At 50.1% G+C, this 18,718-nt stretch overlaps 7 protein-coding genes across 7 annotated transcripts; 4 read left to right on the top strand and 3 right to left on the bottom strand.

Moving 5' to 3' along the window:
* Positions 1–34: 34 nt before the first annotated feature.
* N7484_004245 (sugar porter family MFS transporter) lies at positions 35–2,036 on the top strand (the record flags this gene model as incomplete). The annotated part of the gene is made up of 8 exons (XM_057114665.1): positions 35–428; positions 494–583; positions 645–1,054; positions 1,108–1,299; positions 1,359–1,453; positions 1,503–1,659; positions 1,715–1,775; positions 1,825–2,036. The coding sequence occupies 8 exons, from the start codon at positions 35–37 to the stop codon at positions 2,034–2,036; spliced, it is 1,611 nt and encodes a 536-aa protein (XP_056974805.1).
* A 552-nt stretch (positions 2,037–2,588) lies between these two features.
* Positions 2,589–4,854, top strand: N7484_004244 (uncharacterized protein; the record flags this gene model as incomplete). Its single annotated transcript, XM_057114664.1, has 6 exons — positions 2,589–2,631; positions 2,721–3,162; positions 3,223–3,640; positions 3,694–4,302; positions 4,354–4,445; positions 4,497–4,854. The coding sequence occupies 6 exons, from the start codon at positions 2,589–2,591 to the stop codon at positions 4,852–4,854; spliced, it is 1,962 nt and encodes a 653-aa protein (XP_056974804.1).
* Positions 4,855–5,018: 164 nt separating this feature from the next.
* On the bottom strand, positions 5,019–5,897 carry N7484_004243 (dienelactone hydrolase family protein; the record flags this gene model as incomplete). Its single annotated transcript, XM_057114663.1, has 3 exons — positions 5,019–5,221; positions 5,287–5,727; positions 5,810–5,897. The coding sequence occupies 3 exons, from the start codon at positions 5,895–5,897 to the stop codon at positions 5,019–5,021; spliced, it is 732 nt and encodes a 243-aa protein (XP_056974803.1).
* A 435-nt stretch (positions 5,898–6,332) lies between these two features.
* On the top strand, positions 6,333–7,372 carry N7484_004242 (class I SAM-dependent methyltransferase; the record flags this gene model as incomplete). Its single annotated transcript, XM_057114662.1, has 2 exons — positions 6,333–6,525; positions 6,615–7,372. The coding sequence occupies 2 exons, from the start codon at positions 6,333–6,335 to the stop codon at positions 7,370–7,372; spliced, it is 951 nt and encodes a 316-aa protein (XP_056974802.1).
* Positions 7,373–7,687: 315 nt separating this feature from the next.
* N7484_004241 (SIS domain-containing protein) lies at positions 7,688–9,113 on the bottom strand (the record flags this gene model as incomplete). The annotated part of the gene is made up of 2 exons (XM_057114661.1): positions 7,688–8,644; positions 8,757–9,113. The coding sequence occupies 2 exons, from the start codon at positions 9,111–9,113 to the stop codon at positions 7,688–7,690; spliced, it is 1,314 nt and encodes a 437-aa protein (XP_056974801.1).
* Positions 9,114–10,071: 958 nt separating this feature from the next.
* On the bottom strand, positions 10,072–11,041 carry N7484_004240 (nicotinamide/nicotinic acid mononucleotide adenylyltransferase; the record flags this gene model as incomplete). The annotated part of the gene is made up of 3 exons (XM_057114660.1): positions 10,072–10,341; positions 10,398–10,671; positions 10,731–11,041. The coding sequence occupies 3 exons, from the start codon at positions 11,039–11,041 to the stop codon at positions 10,072–10,074; spliced, it is 855 nt and encodes a 284-aa protein (XP_056974800.1).
* A 1,623-nt stretch (positions 11,042–12,664) lies between these two features.
* Positions 12,665–18,299, top strand: N7484_004239 (HECT-type E3 ubiquitin transferase UFD4; the record flags this gene model as incomplete). The annotated part of the gene is made up of 5 exons (XM_057114659.1): positions 12,665–12,942; positions 12,999–13,075; positions 13,137–13,771; positions 13,852–18,046; positions 18,103–18,299. The coding sequence occupies 5 exons, from the start codon at positions 12,665–12,667 to the stop codon at positions 18,297–18,299; spliced, it is 5,382 nt and encodes a 1,793-aa protein (XP_056974799.1).
* Positions 18,300–18,718: the final 419 nt, after the last annotated feature.

The following is an 18,718-nucleotide window of genomic DNA, read 5'->3' as shown; positions in this document are numbered from 1 at the left end:
TTTATTGGGCGCACTGACACTGTACAATCACGCTATGGGGTACACTACCGCATGGAAGCGGCTTTCCCCGCGGCAGCTAAACCTAGCTATCCACATCTTTTCGCTGATCTCGATCTTCTTCGAGGGATATGACCAGGGTGTCATGGGCGGGGTCAATGCCTCGCCAAGCTACATCTTGACGGTGGGGATCGGGAAGCTTGATGGGACGATCACAAACACCACTCATGAAGGTGGTATTGTCAGTGTCTACTACCTAGGCGCCATCTTTGGTTGCTTCGCCGGTGGATGGCTTGCCGATCGTATCGGTCGTATCAATGGCCTGTTGGCTGGGTCTCTGTTTGCTCTTGTGGGTGGCGCACTGCAAGCTGCAGCTCAGAACTCCAATTTTATGATCTGTGCCCGAGTGGTGACAGGGATTGGCACTGGTGGTATGCGATCCTGCTAGTGTGCATTAGTGAGACCCATTTGGAGATCTAGTGCTAACTCGTCATAGCCTTGACCGGTATCACCCCTGTCTTAGTTTCGGAGACCTCGTCTGCCGATCACAGGGGCGGTTTCCTCGGTTATGTGTTTATTGCAAATTGTATGATGCCGCATTGCGATTGCGACTGGATGCCCATTTGGCTAACCCATGCCCCTCTTAGATCTTGGAATATCTCTCGCATACTGGATCTCGTTTGGACTTGCCTTCGTGAATAATGGGTATTCGGATGTGCGATGGCGGTTCCTGCTCGCCTTCCAATGTCTGCCCGCTCTCATTCTAGCCTTGTTCATCAAAATGCTGCCTGATAGTCCCCGCTATTTAGCCTCGGTGGGTCGGTCGGAAGAAGCACGCGAGCTTCTGGTTCGTATTCGCAAAGGCACAGCCACCCCTGAACTAATTGAACGCGAGTACTTGGAGATTGTCACCACAGCTCGGCATAGTCAACCCAGCTCCCCCGTTCAGTTTGCAAAAATTCTTTTCGGGAAAGGTGGAAGGCCAGGTACAAATCTAGGCCGACGGGCATGGCTATGTGTCTGGCTTCAAATTATGGCCTCGTGGACCGGTATTACTGTAAGATGCACAGACACTTTTAATTATTCCAGCGCTAAGCTACTTTACCTCAGGCGGTCACTGCGTATTCTCCCGTTCTGCTGAAGCAGGCTGGCTATAGTGATGTCAAACAAGATGGCCTTGCCGGAGGTATAAATACAATCGGCATCGTCGGTACTATCATCAGCGCTCAAATTATCGACCGGCTGGGCCGGCGAGCTTGTTTGATGGGCGGGGCTCTGGTGCTGTTTGCCGTGAATTTAGTTGTATGTTTCCCTGATACGTATCGTCGATACGGCAGGATTTTTAGATACTAATCTGTTAGGCCGGTGCTGTTTTCGAGGGTTCCCGTCACCATCCTGATCAAGCGACCCAGTATGCCCCGGGCGCAGTGACAATGCTATTTTTATTCAATCTGGGGTAAGTCGCCGCTACACTTGCTCTACTATGGCTGACCAATCTTTGTTAGTTATGCTGCTACCTGGGGTACAGTGGCCTTCTTGATCCCCACCGAGATTTTCCCTAGTGAGCTACGAGCTCAGGGCAATGGCTTTGGAATCACAGGTTGGGCCATTGGCGTGGGCATGACCACCCTGGTCAACCCAATCATGTTTGGCACTTTGACTGTAGGTCTGCCCACATTTATCCTCTCCTTACAATGATACTGACGATTTTTTTCAGAGCCGAACTTATTTCCTTTTTGCGGGGTTGAATTTACTTTGGGTTCCTATTGTGTACCTTTGTACGTCTTTCTCCATGGCTCTTAATCCGGTTTAACTAACGTACTAAAGTCTACCCCGAAACTCGCAATCGCTCGCTGGAATCCATCGAAGCTCTTTTCTCCACTTCCAGCCCGTTCTATTGGAAGATGGAACAGGCCTATAAACTCCGCGGCGACGTCCTTGCGGAGCATGGGGTCGCCAGGAGCGAAACCTACGATACAGACAGGACCGAAGTGACCTCTGATAAAACACTAGATTGGCCTGCTGCTCAAGGCAGTTAGGTATTGTTCGATGCTCGTGCTATATAAAGGTTGTCTAATCTTGGGATTATTTACCTAGGCCCCACCTGGATCTCTACACCTAGCATTTTTCTTCGGCGCTCGTCTCTGCAGAGCACTTCTTATGAATACCTATCATTACATACTATAATATGCATTTAGATCTGGATATAATACACAAGCTGTCTTACTTGCGAACTGCCGTTCAATTAGGTTCGTAAGGCCTCGTCATCGTAATACAGATAATGTAAACCCGCCAACGATGATTCGTCGACGCCGAAAAGTCGATGACATCCTGATGAGTCAGCATACCCCATGCAGAGTTGGGGGCTCGACTTCTTTTCCAATGATTCGAGGATTCAAATAGAAATTAGAGACGGCTAAACTCCTGCTAATTAAAACCTTTTTCCCTTTCACCATCTCAGCCTTGTCTTCATCCGACACACGCGACCCACAATCCACACTCTAAACTCTACCGGAGACCCGTTCGGAGGCCCGGTATCGAATTCCCGGCTCAGGGAACACAACTGACGGTTCAAGAAAGATTCCGGATGAATGTCGCAAAAACCGCGAAAACTTCAGCGCGTCTCCAAGGCCTGTAGGTACCCCCACGCTCCCATGCACGTTCCCCACATCAGTTGGTGGGACCCGAGTTTTGAAGTATCGGAAAAACTGACGCATGCGCAGGCGACTTCTGCAATAGGCGCAGTATCAAATGTGGCAGCAGTGAAGATCCGCTGGGTCGGTGCCAGAATTGTGTAGATTTCGATGTCCCGTGCACCTTCGATCGCCCGGCTAAACGCCGGGGCGTCAAGGCCGGTACCCGAGTGAATGCTCGCGATACCCCAATCGCAAAGCCGGTCATCGACCAACCAGTTGCAATTGGTCGCGGGAACCCTCCGGAGAGGATGTCTGGCTCATCAGCCTCAAGAAGCTCATTTTACGCTGACTCTGTGTCACGCCCGTCATTGACAGGGGACCCCTGGTCTTCTTTCAATACTGGATGGTCGACGGTTGAAGGATACGATGATGATGGCGCACTGCGCAATTCTTGGAAGGCGTTTGCCATTTCTTGCGACCAACAGATTCGCAATCTCGTGCAGGTGTACTTTGAGATTGTTTATCCAATGTAGGCCTGGACTTTTCAACCCCTTCCACCTTGGTTTTTGACTAATCACCTTGGCGTCAGATTTCCATTGTTTCATAAACCATCATTTATAGAAAGAATTAACAACCAAGAGCATCTTCAGAGTCAGAGCCTGTTTGCTTCAACAATGGCGGTCTGCTCATTGGTATCTGGTCGCGCCCGCGATGGAGCATTGTACACCAATCGGTGGCATCGGGAGGAGCTGTCAGAGCCGCCTTCGGAGGCCTTCTATGCAGCAGCCAAAGACTCACTTCCTCGGGACCTTGCAGCCGCAAAGGGCTTCAATTATATGCGTGCTTGTGCAATACTTGCGATCGCCAGCATTCAGAACGGCCAAATTAAAAATATGCAGAAATACTCTGGCATGTATCATACATTAACAACCATGGAGGGGTTTCATGATGAGAAGCTCTGGCCGAAAGATATCAGTCCTATCGAGACTGAAGAAAGAAGAAGATTGGTATGTATTGGGGTACCTTAGAATCGCTGGTGGCTTTTCACTAATAGAAATAGTTCTGGTCCATTTATACCCTGGACATCTACTCCACGATTGTATGGGGAGGTGTGATCCGATACCGGGAAGCCCATTCTCTCGTTCGATACCCCAGTGAGGTAGATGACGAATTCATCACTCACCACGGATACGGCATACATCCCGTATCCCCAGAAGCCGCCCTCAGGCAGGGCCAGGTCCCTGTTGTCTCACGACAACCCGTTTCGTGGATGCATGGATGGAACTTCACCACCGATCTCTATCGAATTCTCGAACACGTTGTTGACGGCACTCGACGCAAGTCTTCCTCCGCTAATGGCACCCAGGAGGTGTGGTCTCTGTTCAGCCCAGCATCCATGTCGGAGCCGATAGTCATGGAACGAGTGCTTTCCATGTATGCTGCACTACCCCCGCAATTTCGAGAGACGCCGCCAACCACCGGCGATGGGACCCACGACCTGTTCGGTTTTCAATCTGCAAACATCCAGGCGACTTTGCAGCTTCTCCGGATGGTTCTTTTGTCGTCAGAAGAGGTCGGGGTGGACAGGAAGTGCGACGTAGCCGGTGAGCTGCTGAGTGTGTTTTCCAAAGTGCCGGTGGAGTATTTGAGAGCCATCAGCTCCCCTCTGGTATGTTCAAGCTCTCTATTGCATCTCAGTCTGAAACTAATATCTTCTCAGCTTCATCACTTGGGAGGAATTGGATACATTCTCGGCTCGGTCATGGAAGGCAGTTTATCAGATGTATCATACCAACGCGTCCGTACCTTACTGTGAGTCTTCAGCCCTTTTAGCATACACTGTGCGACTAATTCCCCTTGAAGCCTTGACATGGCCAGTCTTCTCCACCGTCTGGAAGTTGGTCTCCACCGAGCAGCCGGTGCTAGCGAACGTCTCCGCTCTCAGGTGGACCGAATAGATGGCTACATGCGAACTTCACGATTGGTCAATCCCTCGGTCATTCCCCCTCAAATGAATGCGGCGAACGGTACTCCTACCCCAGTCGACGTAAAGCCTGTGCCTTCCCCAGTGTATACAGCTGCAACACAACCGATTGGACCGACAGGATCAATGGATAAACAGATGATGCAGTTCCAATTGCCGCCGGAACTGCTGGCAGGCTGGCCGTGGCCACTAGATAATTCTCATTCCGAGGGCTTCTTGCCACTGGCCTTTGAATGATGCTTGCATTGAACAATTATGTAAAAACTAATGTATCTAATATGTCATTTAATAATCTGAAATTATGCCAAACATCCATGGATGTGTCGATGATCAGCCTGGCCTCTGAAAAGGCATATATTCCAATTCGTTCAAGGGAGCCCGAAACCCTTTTCAAACATAACCTAGAGGTGGTGGTCAAACCAAGCAACAGCCTGATTGAAAGCCTGCTCCTTAGCAAATTTCTGATGAGGCTTAGAAAGATCGCAGCGAACAGCGAAGCCATGCTCCACCTCCGAAAACAGATTGATCTGATGAGGAACCTCCAACTTATCCAAGATCTCCTCACTTTCATGGCGCTTGGCTGTAACGAAGACAAAATCCCGAACTATACGGAATCATCAGCACCAGTTTTCTTTCAGGGGAAAATTTTTATTTATAAGGATAACGCACCAGCAGCCGCAATACTTAACGGTCCTTCAACACCTCTCAACTCCTCCGCCTCCAGCATAGTCGGATGCGCAATATATCCAACATCCAACTGCCCAGGCCTAAGATACCGACAAACATACTTCCCACCAAAACAGTATCCAACACCTCCAATCCGCTGGCATCCCAGGCTCTCACGCATTTCCTTGAGCACCATATCAATAATGGGCTCTGTTTGGATGGGCGAGTGGTTTTTCACCCAATCCATAATATTGAATCCCTCTGGCCGATTGAGGGGTACCGAGTCGCCGTTGAACATGTCGGGCATGACGACAAAGTAGCCATTTGCCGCGAATTCGTCAGCGAGGAGCTGAGCGTTGATGAATTTATGGCCGATCACGTCTGTGATTATGAGGATGGCGTTTTTGGTGGATTTATCTGGGGGGTAGGCGATGTAGGTTGAGACTGCTTCTCGGTTAGCTTGGCTATGATTTCGCTGCTTGTTGTAAAAAGCCCTCTCGTACTTGCTTGCGGAGGGTTGACCTACTATTGCCGATGGCTTTGAGTTCGCCTTTGGCTTCACCATCGTGTAGAGAGCCTGTGATGCAGCAGTGGGAAAGCTGGTTTGGCGCCATTTCAACTTTGGAACGTGCAGGTCCAGCCCTTGAGAGGATGTTTGATTTATGAGGGACCAAATGAATCAAATGAGAATCCAGTAGTGATAAACTGCTGAAAATGTACAACCAGATTATAGACATATTGTGTCTCATTTATATATCCATTGTTTCGGCCATAAGCTCCCCCGCCTGGAGATAGGAAGGCCTTGTTCCTAACTCCAGTCCAGCAAATTCGTATTAGCAAAAAAACAAAGCCTCGAGATCCTGATAAGTGTAGACCTAGTCATCCAATGCTCGACTGGGCGGCTCGCAAACTACGCGATCTGATTGGCTGCGGCGATCACGGTTAGGGGGAATTCGAGTGGGTCTCGATTTTCTCTCGCGGAAAAGTTGGCGGGAACATCTCCATCATCTCCATCCTTGCTATCCCAATTCCCTCCAAGCCTCCCAATCATGTCGACCATGTCGACCCGCTCCGCCTGGCGCGCTCTGCACTATAGCGCAAAGCGCCGTGCTTTCCAACCCGCAACCTCGTACCGCTGCTTCTCCTGTACCCGCGCCGCCCAGGATCAAAGCAAGCAGGACCAGGAACGCATGACACACTTCGGCTTCACCAATGTGCCCGAGTCATCCAAGGAGTCGCGAGGTAAGCTTTCTTTAAACCAAATCGAACGAGGACAACACATTCGCTCGTCCATCGGCAACATGATAGAAGCTCACCAATTCCCGGAACAGTCGGCGCAGTCTTCAGCTCCGTCGCCGCCTCGTACGACACAATGAACGACCTGATGTCCCTGGGAATTCACCGCCTTTGGAAAGACCACTTCGTCCGCTCTTTAAATCCCGGATCTCCTCTCAGCGCTCGCATCAACAACCCCACCCAAAAAGGCTGGAACATTCTCGACATCGCCGGCGGGACCGGCGACATCGCTTTCCGCATGCTCGACCACGCCACGAACGTCAACCATGACATTGAGACCCGCGTGACGATCAGCGATATCAACGCTGACATGCTGGCTGAAGGCCGGAAGCGGTCTATTGATACACCCTACTACAACACTCCGCGTTTGTCGTTCGTCGAGGCAAACGCCCAGTCTATGCCGCATATCCCGTCCGAGTCGATTGATCTGTACACTGTCGTCTTTGGAATCCGTAACTTTACGGATAAACAGGCTGCGCTGAATGAGGCGTTCCGTGTGCTTAAGCCTGGCGGTGTGTTTGCTTGTATGGAGTTTAGTAAGGTTGATAACCCTGTTTTTGATGCGGTTTATAAGAGGTGGAACTTCGGTGCTATCCCGCTTATTGGACAGCTTGTTGCTGGAGATCGGGATAGCTACCAGTACCTTGTTGAGAGTATTGAGCAGTTCCCTAGCCAGGAGGAGTTCAAGGGTATGATCCAGAAGGCCGGGTTCATGATTCCTGGACGTGGCTATGAGAATCTCACTGGTGGTATTGCGGCTATCCACAAGGGTATCAAGCCTATCAAGCCTTAAGCGAGGGGTATATTTGTGGACTGTATTATACATCTTGCATCGTTGTCCTTTTGTATCATTGTATTATCATGAATGGCTACAAGTTTTTTAATTGTGGAATTTGGGGAAGAGTAGAGATGCCCGCTGAGGTTTGGCGCGCGCGTTATGTATTTTCACCCGAAAACCTGCTGTCTGGGTGACCTCTCCTTAGGTATATCCAAGAAATAAGAGACAAACGCAACATCGTAAAAAATGTGCCGACGATGAGATGGGAGATCCAGTAAAAATGCTAAAAAAACATATGCAGCAAAGAAATGATAAATGAAATATGCCATATTATTCACCCCAAACATCCTCTGCTTCTACCACCCCTACACAACTGCTAGGATTGGCGATATCTTTCATCACGGCAATCACAGTTATGGGGCTTGATCCAGTTCGGGAAGTGGAGATCAAACGCCGCAGCTCAGCCAGCGGGGTTGAGTCTGGGACTAGACACCAATCCGCCCGGGCCACGGTGAGTGGCTGGTCGGGGTCTTTAGCCACGGCTTCGGCGACGCTCAGGTCCACATTAGTCTGCCGGGACAGAAGAGACCGAATCAGGCGAGGCGGAGCGACCTCAGTTGGCGAAAGAAATACCCATGATCTCGCATTAGGGTGCTGAATGGCTGCTAGAAGGATATCAAGTAATCGAATATCACCGGGGCTTTTTGCTGTGGCTGATACCACGGTGGGGATTTGATCAAGAGGAACGAGTAAATCTGAAGAAATGATGCGATGCACTGGTGGGGGCTGTAGTGTAAATGGCGGAATAGATGCACTGCTGTTGAGGTCCTCCCATTGTAAAGACATAGATGAAGATGGAGAATCGAATGTAGTGGTTGAAGCACTGGATGGGGTCATCCATGAGGTCTCCGCCATGGCTGCGGCGGCGGTTGCGGCTCCAATCGCACCCCCAGGGTGGTGGCTTCGAAACACATCTGCAGGCCCTTTGCCTGGCATAGTATGTAGTTTTCGCGCCGTCGCAATAGCCAATGCATCTCCTAGACACATTGCCACGGTTGTAGATGATGTCGGAGCGCTAACGCCCAAAGATGCCTCCTCACCCTCGTGAATTGGAGCCGGTAGAAGAATTCCCAAGCCCGAAGGCCCATGCAAAGATAGCAATGGACATGCCAGTGGGTCTGTATGTGAGGTCAAAGCGATGATAGGGAACGAGGTGGGGATATGCGGAAGCATAGACAATATCTCAGGCGAGCGACCAGAGAACGATATGAGAAGCATGGTGTCATTCTAGAGCAAACATCAAACCGGTTCATCAGTAAGAAAATCTTAATTCCCCGATAATCAATCAGACTGCATCTCGGGGAATACGATGCAGGCGATATGGCAAGGAATGGCTTACCGGCCGGACCAATCCCAGATCCCCATGTAAGGCTTCGGTCGGATGTAAAAATGCAGAGTATATACCCAGGCTGTTCATAGTTGCCTCGATCTTGCGCCCGATTTTGCCGCTTTTGCCCACCCCGCAAACCACCAACTTGCCTCCATGGCGTACACTGCGCGCAATCTGATCCACCGCACGCGCAAGTTCTTGTTGCGCTCGAGCATCTGTCTGGTACAGCCGTTCGAGGTGAGAGAGTGCAGCGCGCTCGGTGGACATGACATGGATTGCGGTTACGATTGAGGAGACATCTTTAGCGGCCGTTGGTGGGGGCTCTGACACATCGGGAGGAGTGAGTGGCCAGGGCGGCGTGGACATGGCGTGATGAGGGGCCATGGAGGGCGAGGAGGTTGCAATGGATTCATAAAGCATGAGAATGGGAGGAGAAAGAGAGAGAGATATAAGCTAGCCCTCCTCCGAGCGGGCCTGGGATAGGGCCGGGAAAATGTGGAGGGCCAAGATTAAAAAGAGTCGATAACGGAAGATAACAGAGCGGGATGGAGAGATCGATCGATCGGACGTTACCTAGCAAACTCCAAGTTTCTTGCTTTTCTTTAGTTTTATACTTCACAGGTCACACATTGCATCTCTTTGAATTAAGTTCGCTACGCATGCATGGTGACCCGTCACCTGCATAGCATACTTCCGAGATGGTGCCATCTAATGTGATAATGATGCATGAGCTGGTCGATCCCTTTCCGAATGTAGTAACTCCGACAAACCCCGGGGTTGAAATGTGCTATAATTGGTGTTATTGTGCTATGTCTTGGAGAATTTGCTTATAGAATCAATTTGATTTCTTGCGAGATCCTCATTGCTAGTACTCCATTTAGAGGTCTATAAAAGTCATATATACAAACCGGATCAGGGCAGGCAACGCTATTATGTACATTTCTGCCGACTCTGGTCCATTGGAACCAATGAAGACCAAGACTGCACTGGATTCATTTGGAGACAGATGAAGACATATATCAAAAACAAAAACAAAAACAAAAAATCCAACCGGCTGGATTAAAGCCTTTCTTAACGCCGAAAAACCATAAAATCGTCTCACTCTCGTACAGAGCCAGGGGGTACTTAGACAGACCAAGCTGATATTGGTCTGGGTAGGTTGGGCGAACCAAGACTACTAGGAAGAACCCGTACTCTGCCACGTGGATCAGATCGAATTTAAACTCCATTTCAAGGTAGAGAGAGCACAAAAGGGGGTATCGTATCAGGGTCGTAGTAATTTGTCGTCATGGCCTCGCGGCTTTGGGGGTCGCCTGAAGCCACATCAACCTGATTTGCCAGCTTCCTGTCTCTCCTTGCCTTTTTCGTTGGTGGTACCATCGTCTTCGTAGAGGTGATGTTGCTCAATGTAATGAATGACGGGCACGGGGATGAGATATCGGACGCTCATCTCACGTCTCAGGAAGAGACGGATCTTGGTGCTACTGACATCGTTTTGGATGAGCTGCTGGATGACGTAGATGTTGTCCTTCCAAGGCTGCAAGCTGGCTAGAGCCTCGTCAATGTCGGTGCCACTGCGTTCCACAATGAAAGACTTGATGAAGTATTAGTGACCCATATTTTCGATGCAGGCTTCCGGATGTGACTTACGCCATATTTGCCGAGAATATGATCCAAATCTTTTTCACTCCAGACGCCGGGAGTGGACATGGTGTGAATCAGGTCGGCACCTGCCAGCAAGGCAATGCGGACGGGCTTGCGGGTTCCATCGGCAGCCTCCACGCCGCCACGAACGGTGTTGATCTCGTGGTCAAAATGATCTAGGACGACGGCGGTCGGCTGGTACTCTTTCTGAGTTGGCTCCCACGTATCCACCATGAGCCAGTCGGAGGTTTGATCCACTGCCAGTTGACACATTGCGACACTGATTCCCCACATCATTAGCACTCTCCTGGTCGGTGAGGGGAGGCAAGCGATATTTACCGGTCTTCTGCGCTGGCGAGACCCGCCTTGCGATAAGAGTCTGACACGGGCGACAGGTAGCCACCAAGAAGTTCGAACTCGGTGCTAAATTTCACGTAATCGGCGGCCATCTCAAACATTCGCAAGTGCAGGTAAGTGATTGGGGAGAATGAGCCACAAGCGACCAGCAAGAGCGGCGTCTTCTCCGGGTCGGTCATCTTGCGCTTGAGGCGCAAATCCGGAAACATGTAGTCGTCCATCGGGGCCGGAGGGATGTGGGCTGGAACCTGGTGAACATCGTCACTCTGGCCTCCAACCATTTCGGTGGCCATCGCGGGGAAAGTGTGGTTGATATATGGAGCAAGGCGCTGATCCGAGGTAGTTGGAGGGGAAAGAGGGGGGTAATGAGGTCGGGGAAGTGGGGGAACGAAGTTTTTTAACTCCCTAAACTCTGGAAACAAACGCGGGGGGCAAACGGGAGGCGGAAAAGATTGAACTTAGAGAATCAAAAGGAGAAAATCATCCTGAACATCGTTTTCTGAATAGGTAACCACATTTGATTATTAAGGTCTCGGTGAGTCAATCTATCGGCCTGTCTCCGGTCGCGATCCGCCGGCCCGCAATAGTACGAGCTAACGGAGGAGAGGCGATTATCGGGGTTACACGTAAGCTATACTTGGATGGACACTATGCCTTTATGTATCTCCAAGGTTATTCTAAGAATTGTTCAAAGCAAGTTGACACTCGTTAAGGGCTTGATCGGAATAAAATAGACAAAAATTCAATGCTGGGTGAAAAAAGGCGGCTCAGTATCACTCTTTAACCACCGTCATCGTCCAGGGTAGTTTACGCAGTAGTGTGGCGAGTACTTACCTAGGAGTGTACTCGCTAATATTGCTATTCTGAATCTTGGATATTGCGCTTTGATACCGTGTGGTGTTCAACTGGATTTTGCGGTGTTTTGTAGCGCTCGATAGGATTTGCCTCATTATGCCTGACTTTATACAAATTACGCCTCCTTGACAAAATTCAATCTACACTCAGCTAGAGAACCTCGGAACTGGTAGACAGATATATGAAATAGATCAAAATAGTAGGTCTTCAGAGCTCCAGACGAAATAACAATGTTGCAAGGTTGGGGCTACTACAAGTTGTCTTATCTCATCACGAATGTTGCACTTCCGCCGCCTGGCGCTCTCCGAATCCAATCGTCACAAACCACAAACTTGCCTCCTCTTTTCTTCTTCTCCCCACTCCAACCCCCTTAACTTCACCCCATCTTCTTTCCATCAATATTCATCTTTCTATCGGGTATATTTCAACTCTCACTTTAATCATTTGCCGGTTCGTCCTTATAGCCCCAACGCATCTACCGCCGGTCCCCAAGTTCCCCCCCCATATCGCCTATTCACCCGCTTCTCAGCCAACTCGCAATAGGTGTGCGGATGGCGGGTTGAAACGGTGTCAACGTCTATCTACTCTAGTCCGACCCCTGACCCGGTAACTTATGGCCAGGCAAAGGCCCGCCAACCGTCAGGACCCTCTCGAGGATTATTCCGTCTCCCCCGCAGGAGCTGCCACCTCTTCTGCCCTGAGGTACTTCCCTTCCAATTCCCTTCGCCTTGACCTCTTCTTCCACCGCCCCCAATTGGTGCTCGTCGTGATTCTGCCTGAGCAATACTCAGGCACCCTTCACAGGGAAGAGAAACGAGTCCATCGTTTATCTTGATTCCTTCGCCTTCATTCCTTACATCCCAGGGTCACACCCCCAAACGTCATTCGGGCTGCGGGGAATATCCATACCTAACCACCAAGCCCTCACTCTTTCCTCCTCTATTAACTTCACACTCCTGCTACACATCCATCTTGTCTATTCAGTACCGTGCTCTTTCCCCCCTCCTCCTTTGTGTTTTCTCTTAAAACCACTATCACGTCAAACAAATAAGTTTCTCATCATGTCTTCCAGAATCACTCGCTCAGCTGCCAGGCTTGCTACAGACCCTCCTTCCACTGAAACCGGTCCACAAAATCCCACTGCTACCCCGGCTTCTCGCAAACGCAAAGTACCGACACGTCGAGATCCACAACTAGACGCCCAAAACTCGCCTACGGCCCCTTCGCCCCCACGACGATCGAAGCGACAGCGAACTGCAGCACCTCAGTCAGCTCCTGCTGTCCCTGCTGCCCCTGCTTCCCGTCGAGGTGCTCGTCGCTCAGTCATGTCACAACCTGGGTGAGTGGATTTGACAGATTACATGCCCAGAAAACTAATATCTTTTACATTTTTAGACCATCTTCTCGTCCATCAGAGGATTCAAAATCCACCACTCCGCCGCCTCCCTCTAGACGGAAATCTAGTCGAAATGGTAGGTTATCGTGCCAAGTTATCAATGAATTCCCTTGTGTTGACATGATATTTCCGTTCAGATCGACTTGCCACAACACAGTCTCCACCGCCACGGCGACAGAAGAAGCGGTCTGCAAAATCAAATCCCGATGTCGTAATGCGAGACGCCGAGGAGGATGTGGAAGAGCAAGATAACAAGGAAGAGCAGGAAGGTTCACCAACAGGCGATAGCAATGACGGAACCAACCCTTCGGCGTTTGACGATGAGGATTTGGATTCATTTCATAGCAGCCTTTTCGGAGGCCGAGGTGCCATGGGCCTACAAAGTACACTTCGTGCTCTTACCGGCATGATGTCCGGAATGTCCTCGCGACTTCGAGACATGCTCTGTAATCTGAGACAGAAGGATAACCCTTCGGTCCAATTGATCGCCCTCCAAGAGCTGTCAGACCTCTTGCTTGTCTCCAACGAAGACAATCTTTCCGGCCAATTTTCTCCTGATCCATATGTGAAGGAACTGGTCACTCTAATGCAGCCAAACCAGTTTGGTGAAGAGAACGCGGAGATTATGCTGCTTGCTTGCCGCTGCCTTGCCAACCTGATGGAGGCCCTTCGAGGATCTGTAGCCAACGTGGTCTATGGAGGTGCTGTCCCAATCTTGTGCCAAAAGCTCTTGGACATTCAGTTTATTGATCTCGCTGAACAAGCGCTCAGCGTATGTTGTTCCTTTTCGTTTATATCTAGTGCATTTCTAGCTCTATATTGTGGATTCGATACTGACGAATCTTTAACTAGACATTGGCGAAAATTTCGGTAGATTTCCCGGCTTCGATCGTGCGAGAGGGGGGTTTGACGGCATGTCTGACATACTTGGACTTCTTCCCCACAAGTACTCAGCGCACCGCCGTTACAACTGCCGCAAATTGTTGCCGCAACCTCCCCCATGACTCTTTCCCTGTAGTGAGGGATGTGATGCCGACTTTGTTGAATGTCCTATCCAGCAATGATCCCAAGGTGGTTGAGCAAGGATGTCTCTGTGTCTCGCGCATCGTAGAAAGTTTCAAGTATCGCCCTCAAAATTTGGAGGAGTTGATTGAGCCTGCCATGCTCAAGGCGGTTCTTCGTCTTTTGCTGCCAGGTACTACCAACCTGATCGGTTCTCACATTCATACTCAATTTCTACGTGTGCTGGCAATTGTCTGCAAGGCCAGCCCTCGTCTGTCCATTGAGCTCCTGAAGATGGACGTTGTCGATACTCTTTACCAGATTTTGACCGGTGTATCACCCCCTGAGGATGTTGACAGCACGGCTGTCAAGATGGACAGCGTTCTTGTTATGCAAGCATTGATCCATCGACCTCGTGAGCAAGTGTTTGAGGCACTCAATGTCATTTGCGAACTACTCCCAGGTGCTCCCAGTCGCGAGGCATCTCGGGCTGATAATTTGCTTAGCTCCTACTTCGACAGCAGTATGTCTATCGGCTTGAAACCAACAAAGGTAAAAGAGAATCCCGCCGAGAGACGGGAATTGCTGGAAGACTGCAAACCAGAACTCAAGCGATTTGCAACCATCCTGTTTCCCACCCTAACCGACGCGTACTCGAGTACAGTCAATCTCCATGTTCGCCAGAAAGTTCTCATTGCGCACTTGAAAATGCTTCATATCCTCGAGCCAAGTTTGATTGAAGATGCTCTGCGTACAGTCCCATATGCTTCATTCCTGGCCTCCATTCTCTCACAAAAGGATCACCCGTCTCTGGTCTCCTTGGCACTTCGATGCGCTGAGCTGTTGTTCCAGCGCCTAGAACATGTCTATCAGCATCAATTCCACCGCGAGGGTGTTATCTCTGAAATTACCAAGCTATCCACGGGAAACCTCTCTACCGATGAAGATGCTCACCAGACCATCAGTGGAAACAAAGGGCCGACCGAAGCATCCTCTGATGTCGATATGGACGCCGATAATGCACCAAACAATAATAATAAGAACGAGGATTCGGACGAGGACCCAGAGAATGAGGATGAAGATGATGCTGATGAAGATAACGATGACCTTTCTGAATCAGAGACATCATCTATCTCTGGTCATCAATCTTTGGCAAAGCTGGACAACGCTCTAAATGACCTTGTCATTCGAGATGCTCAGGCTTTTCTTCAAATCTACGAAGCGGGACATGGAGACTCAGTGCGAAAGGAAGCCCAGAAGATCCTTGATGACCTTCAATCCCTGGCGACTAAGATTCGCGAGTGTTATTCCCCCCATGGGGACAAGAAGGGACTTCCTCTCTTCAAAACTCTGGCTTCTTACTTTGACGGAGATGCGTTGGAGAGCATCACTAGTTCTGAACTTTTGAACTCGGGAATTATCGAGGTTCTTCTTGAAGTCCTGACTGACTTTAAGGCACCGTGTATTAAGTATGCACGATCTGCTTTCTTGCAGGCCTTCATGGGTTCAACAATCTCGGAGAAGGCTCAGAGCCAAAGCACCGCAACCACGCCATTTAGTGTGCTTATTCGGAAGCTTCAAGATCTGCTTAGCCGGACCGAGCATTTTGAGGTACTTACCGTGAGCCATAATTCTCTAGAGAACACTCGCACCAATGCTACATATATGCTTGGAAAACAGCTTAGATTGAAGCTTGTTGCCGAGGATGGAACTGACGTTCCTCGTCCTTACAAAAACCTTATGGTGTCGATTCACGCTATTGCCACATTCAAGGCGCTGGATGATTTCCTCCAGCCGCGAATTGCGGTGTCGGATCGACCGCGACAGTCTCGTACTAGGGATTCGATCCTCTCCCAGATTGCGCAAGCAGCACGCATGCGTGACCAACTCGCCTCAGAAGCCTCACCAAGACATCCATCGGCTGCAAACCGACCTGCTCGCAACGCAGGAGCTACTGGAAATCTGAACGAAGACCATGAAAGCAATGATACTCAGGCGGCTCCAGCCACCCGAAGTCACCAGCACATGCCATTCCAGCAAGAAGACGAAGAGCAAGATGACGAACCCCTGGAGTGTGCCGATGAGAGACAGATCACCGATGATGAAGAGGAAGACGCAGAGGACGCGGAAGAGGATGAGGAGCTCAATGCAATTGTCGATGATCTTGATGATGATCTTGAAGACGATAACGTGCATGATCCGACCGCCGTAAATATGGAGGTCGCCTCCTCCGGCAAGGTCACGGCACGAAAGGAGGACGGTACTCGAGTAGGCACCCCGTCGCACTCAACCCCGTCATCCAAGCCTTCTGCTTCGGCCCCAGGACCTGCACCCACTGCGCAAAGCTCACTGGCCACTGCCGGGCGTCCATTCTCATCCTACGCGGCAGCTATGGCTTCAATCCCTCAGGATTGGCACATTGAATTCTGTGTCGATGGCAAACCAATTCCCAGCGACACTACTGTTTACCGTGCTGTGCACCACAATCGGGAGCACATCAACGAGGCCAAGGTCAAAAATGTCTGGTCTGCTGTTCATACTGTGACGTACAGACGTGTGCCTGGTCCACCGCCGCCAGAGCCGTCTAGTCTTACTGGTTCCGGACAAGAAGCTTTGTCCAGTGCTGATGGCCTTGAAATGCCTTCATCTCTGAGCAAAGACGCCACAACGGCATCGATCCTGCGTCTGCTTCGTGTTTTGCATGAGATGAATGCAACAATCGATGACATATTGATGGATGCTCGGGAACATGCCAACATCACTCCAGAGCCGTTAGCCCAGTTTATCAATACAAAGCTTACTGCCAAAGTGAACCGCCAGTTGGAGGAACCATTGATTGTGGCAAGCAGCTGCCTTCCAAGCTGGAGTGAAGACCTAGCTCGATTATTCTCGTTCCTGTTCCCATTCGAGACCAGGCATCTCTTCTTGCAGTCAACAGCATTCGGCTACTCTCGTGCTATGACCAGGTGGCAAAACTCACAAAGTGCTGAGGATAGTCGGCGTGATATGCGACGTGATGATCGGCCGTTCCTTGGTCGACTGCAGCGTCAAAAGGTGCGTATCTCTCGAGCTCGCATCCTGGAGTCTGCCATGAAGGTCATGGAGCTTTACGGGTCCTCCCCAAGTGTCCTTGAAGTGGAGTATTTTGAAGAAGTTGGAACTGGGCTGGGTCCCACTCTCGAGTTTTACTCCACTGTCTCGAAGGAGTTCTCGAAGAAAAAGCTCAAAATCTGGCGTGAAACCGACGGCACCTCTTCTCCTGATTACGCATTCGGGAAACGCGGTCTTTTCCCGGCTCCAATGAGCGAAGAACAAGCGTCATCGGATGCCGGCAAGAAACAATTGAATATTTTCAAGGTTCTTGGAAAGTTTGTCGCTCGTTCCATGCTTGACTCGAGAATTATCGATGTCTCCTTCAACCCAGCATTCTTCCGCATTGCTGACACACTTTCCTCCGTCGCGCCATCTCTGGGAACAATCAAGGCTGTGGATGAAGGCTTAGCCAAGTCTCTGGGCATGCTCAAGCAGTTTGTCAAAGCCAAGGTCGCAATCCAAGAGGACAGGACCCTTTCCCAGCAAGACAAATCTAAAGCAATTCAGAACATAGTGGTGGATGGTGTCCGGGTCGAGGACTTAAGTCTGGATTTCACCTTGCCCGGTTACCCGTTGATCGACCTAGTCCCAGGTGGTTCCGATATTTCTTTGACTATTGAGAACGTTGACCAATATATCGAACGTGTCATTGATATGACCCTAGGGAGCGGTGTTCGCCATCAAGTCGAGGCTTTCCGTGCTGGGTTCTCTCAAGTCTTCCCATTTACTGCTCTCCGTGCTTTCACCCCCAGTGAACTTGTTATGCTTTTCGGACAAGCCGATGAGGACTGGTCAATTGAGACCCTGATGGACTCCATCAAGGCGGACCATGGATTCAACATGGACAGCAGGAGTGTTCGAAACCTGCTTCAGACCATGAGCGAAATGGATAATCAGCAGCGCCGCGATTTCCTTCAGTTTGTTACTGGTAGCCCCAAACTCCCCATCGGTGGTAAGTGTCTTCTCAGCCCCAGAGTTTGTTGAACAATGCTAATCCATTCTTTACAGGCTTCAAAAGTCTCACCCCCATCTTTACGGTAGTGTGCCGTCCGAGCGAACCCCCATACACACCCGATGATTACTTGCCTAGTGTCATGACCTGCGTGAACTATCTCAAACTCCCGGACTATAGCAGTCTGAAGGACCTGAAGAGCCGACTATCTGTTGCTATCAAGGAAGGCCAAGGCGCCTTCCACTTGTCTTAGATGGTTTCATTTTCTTCATACACCAGCCTTTCTCTCGTGATTCCTGTTCTCTCTGCATTCTATTGACCGGCAGCGCCGGGCAATGCCGGCGCAACCTGCCCCGTCTTTCCCACCAGGAACGGGATTCTTTTAATGATTCGATGACGTCCAACTTGCTGATTTGTCCTTGATCCCCAATTCTCAATCTTTTTTTTTTTTCGGCTGGGCTGATCCTGTCTTTATCTTTTTCATGCCTTTTGAGTTGAGGGGCGTCAAGGTGGATTCCCCTTTCTTACGATACTGATATTAGATAACAATGGATACCGTTTTCTATTTATTTGTCCTCTTCTAGTCTCCAATTCTTCAATAATGGGTTGGAAAATGTCGGTGCGCCTTCGCGAAATTAATTCTATTGGTTAGTCTAGTCTATGTCTATGTCT

This window comes from Penicillium longicatenatum (genome assembly GCF_028827895.1).
Source record: "Penicillium longicatenatum strain IBT 33135 chromosome Unknown contig_2_segment0_segment0, whole genome shotgun sequence".
NCBI lineage: Eukaryota > Fungi > Ascomycota > Eurotiomycetes > Eurotiales > Aspergillaceae > Penicillium > Penicillium longicatenatum.
This window is presented reverse-complemented; position numbering and strand designations above follow the sequence as displayed.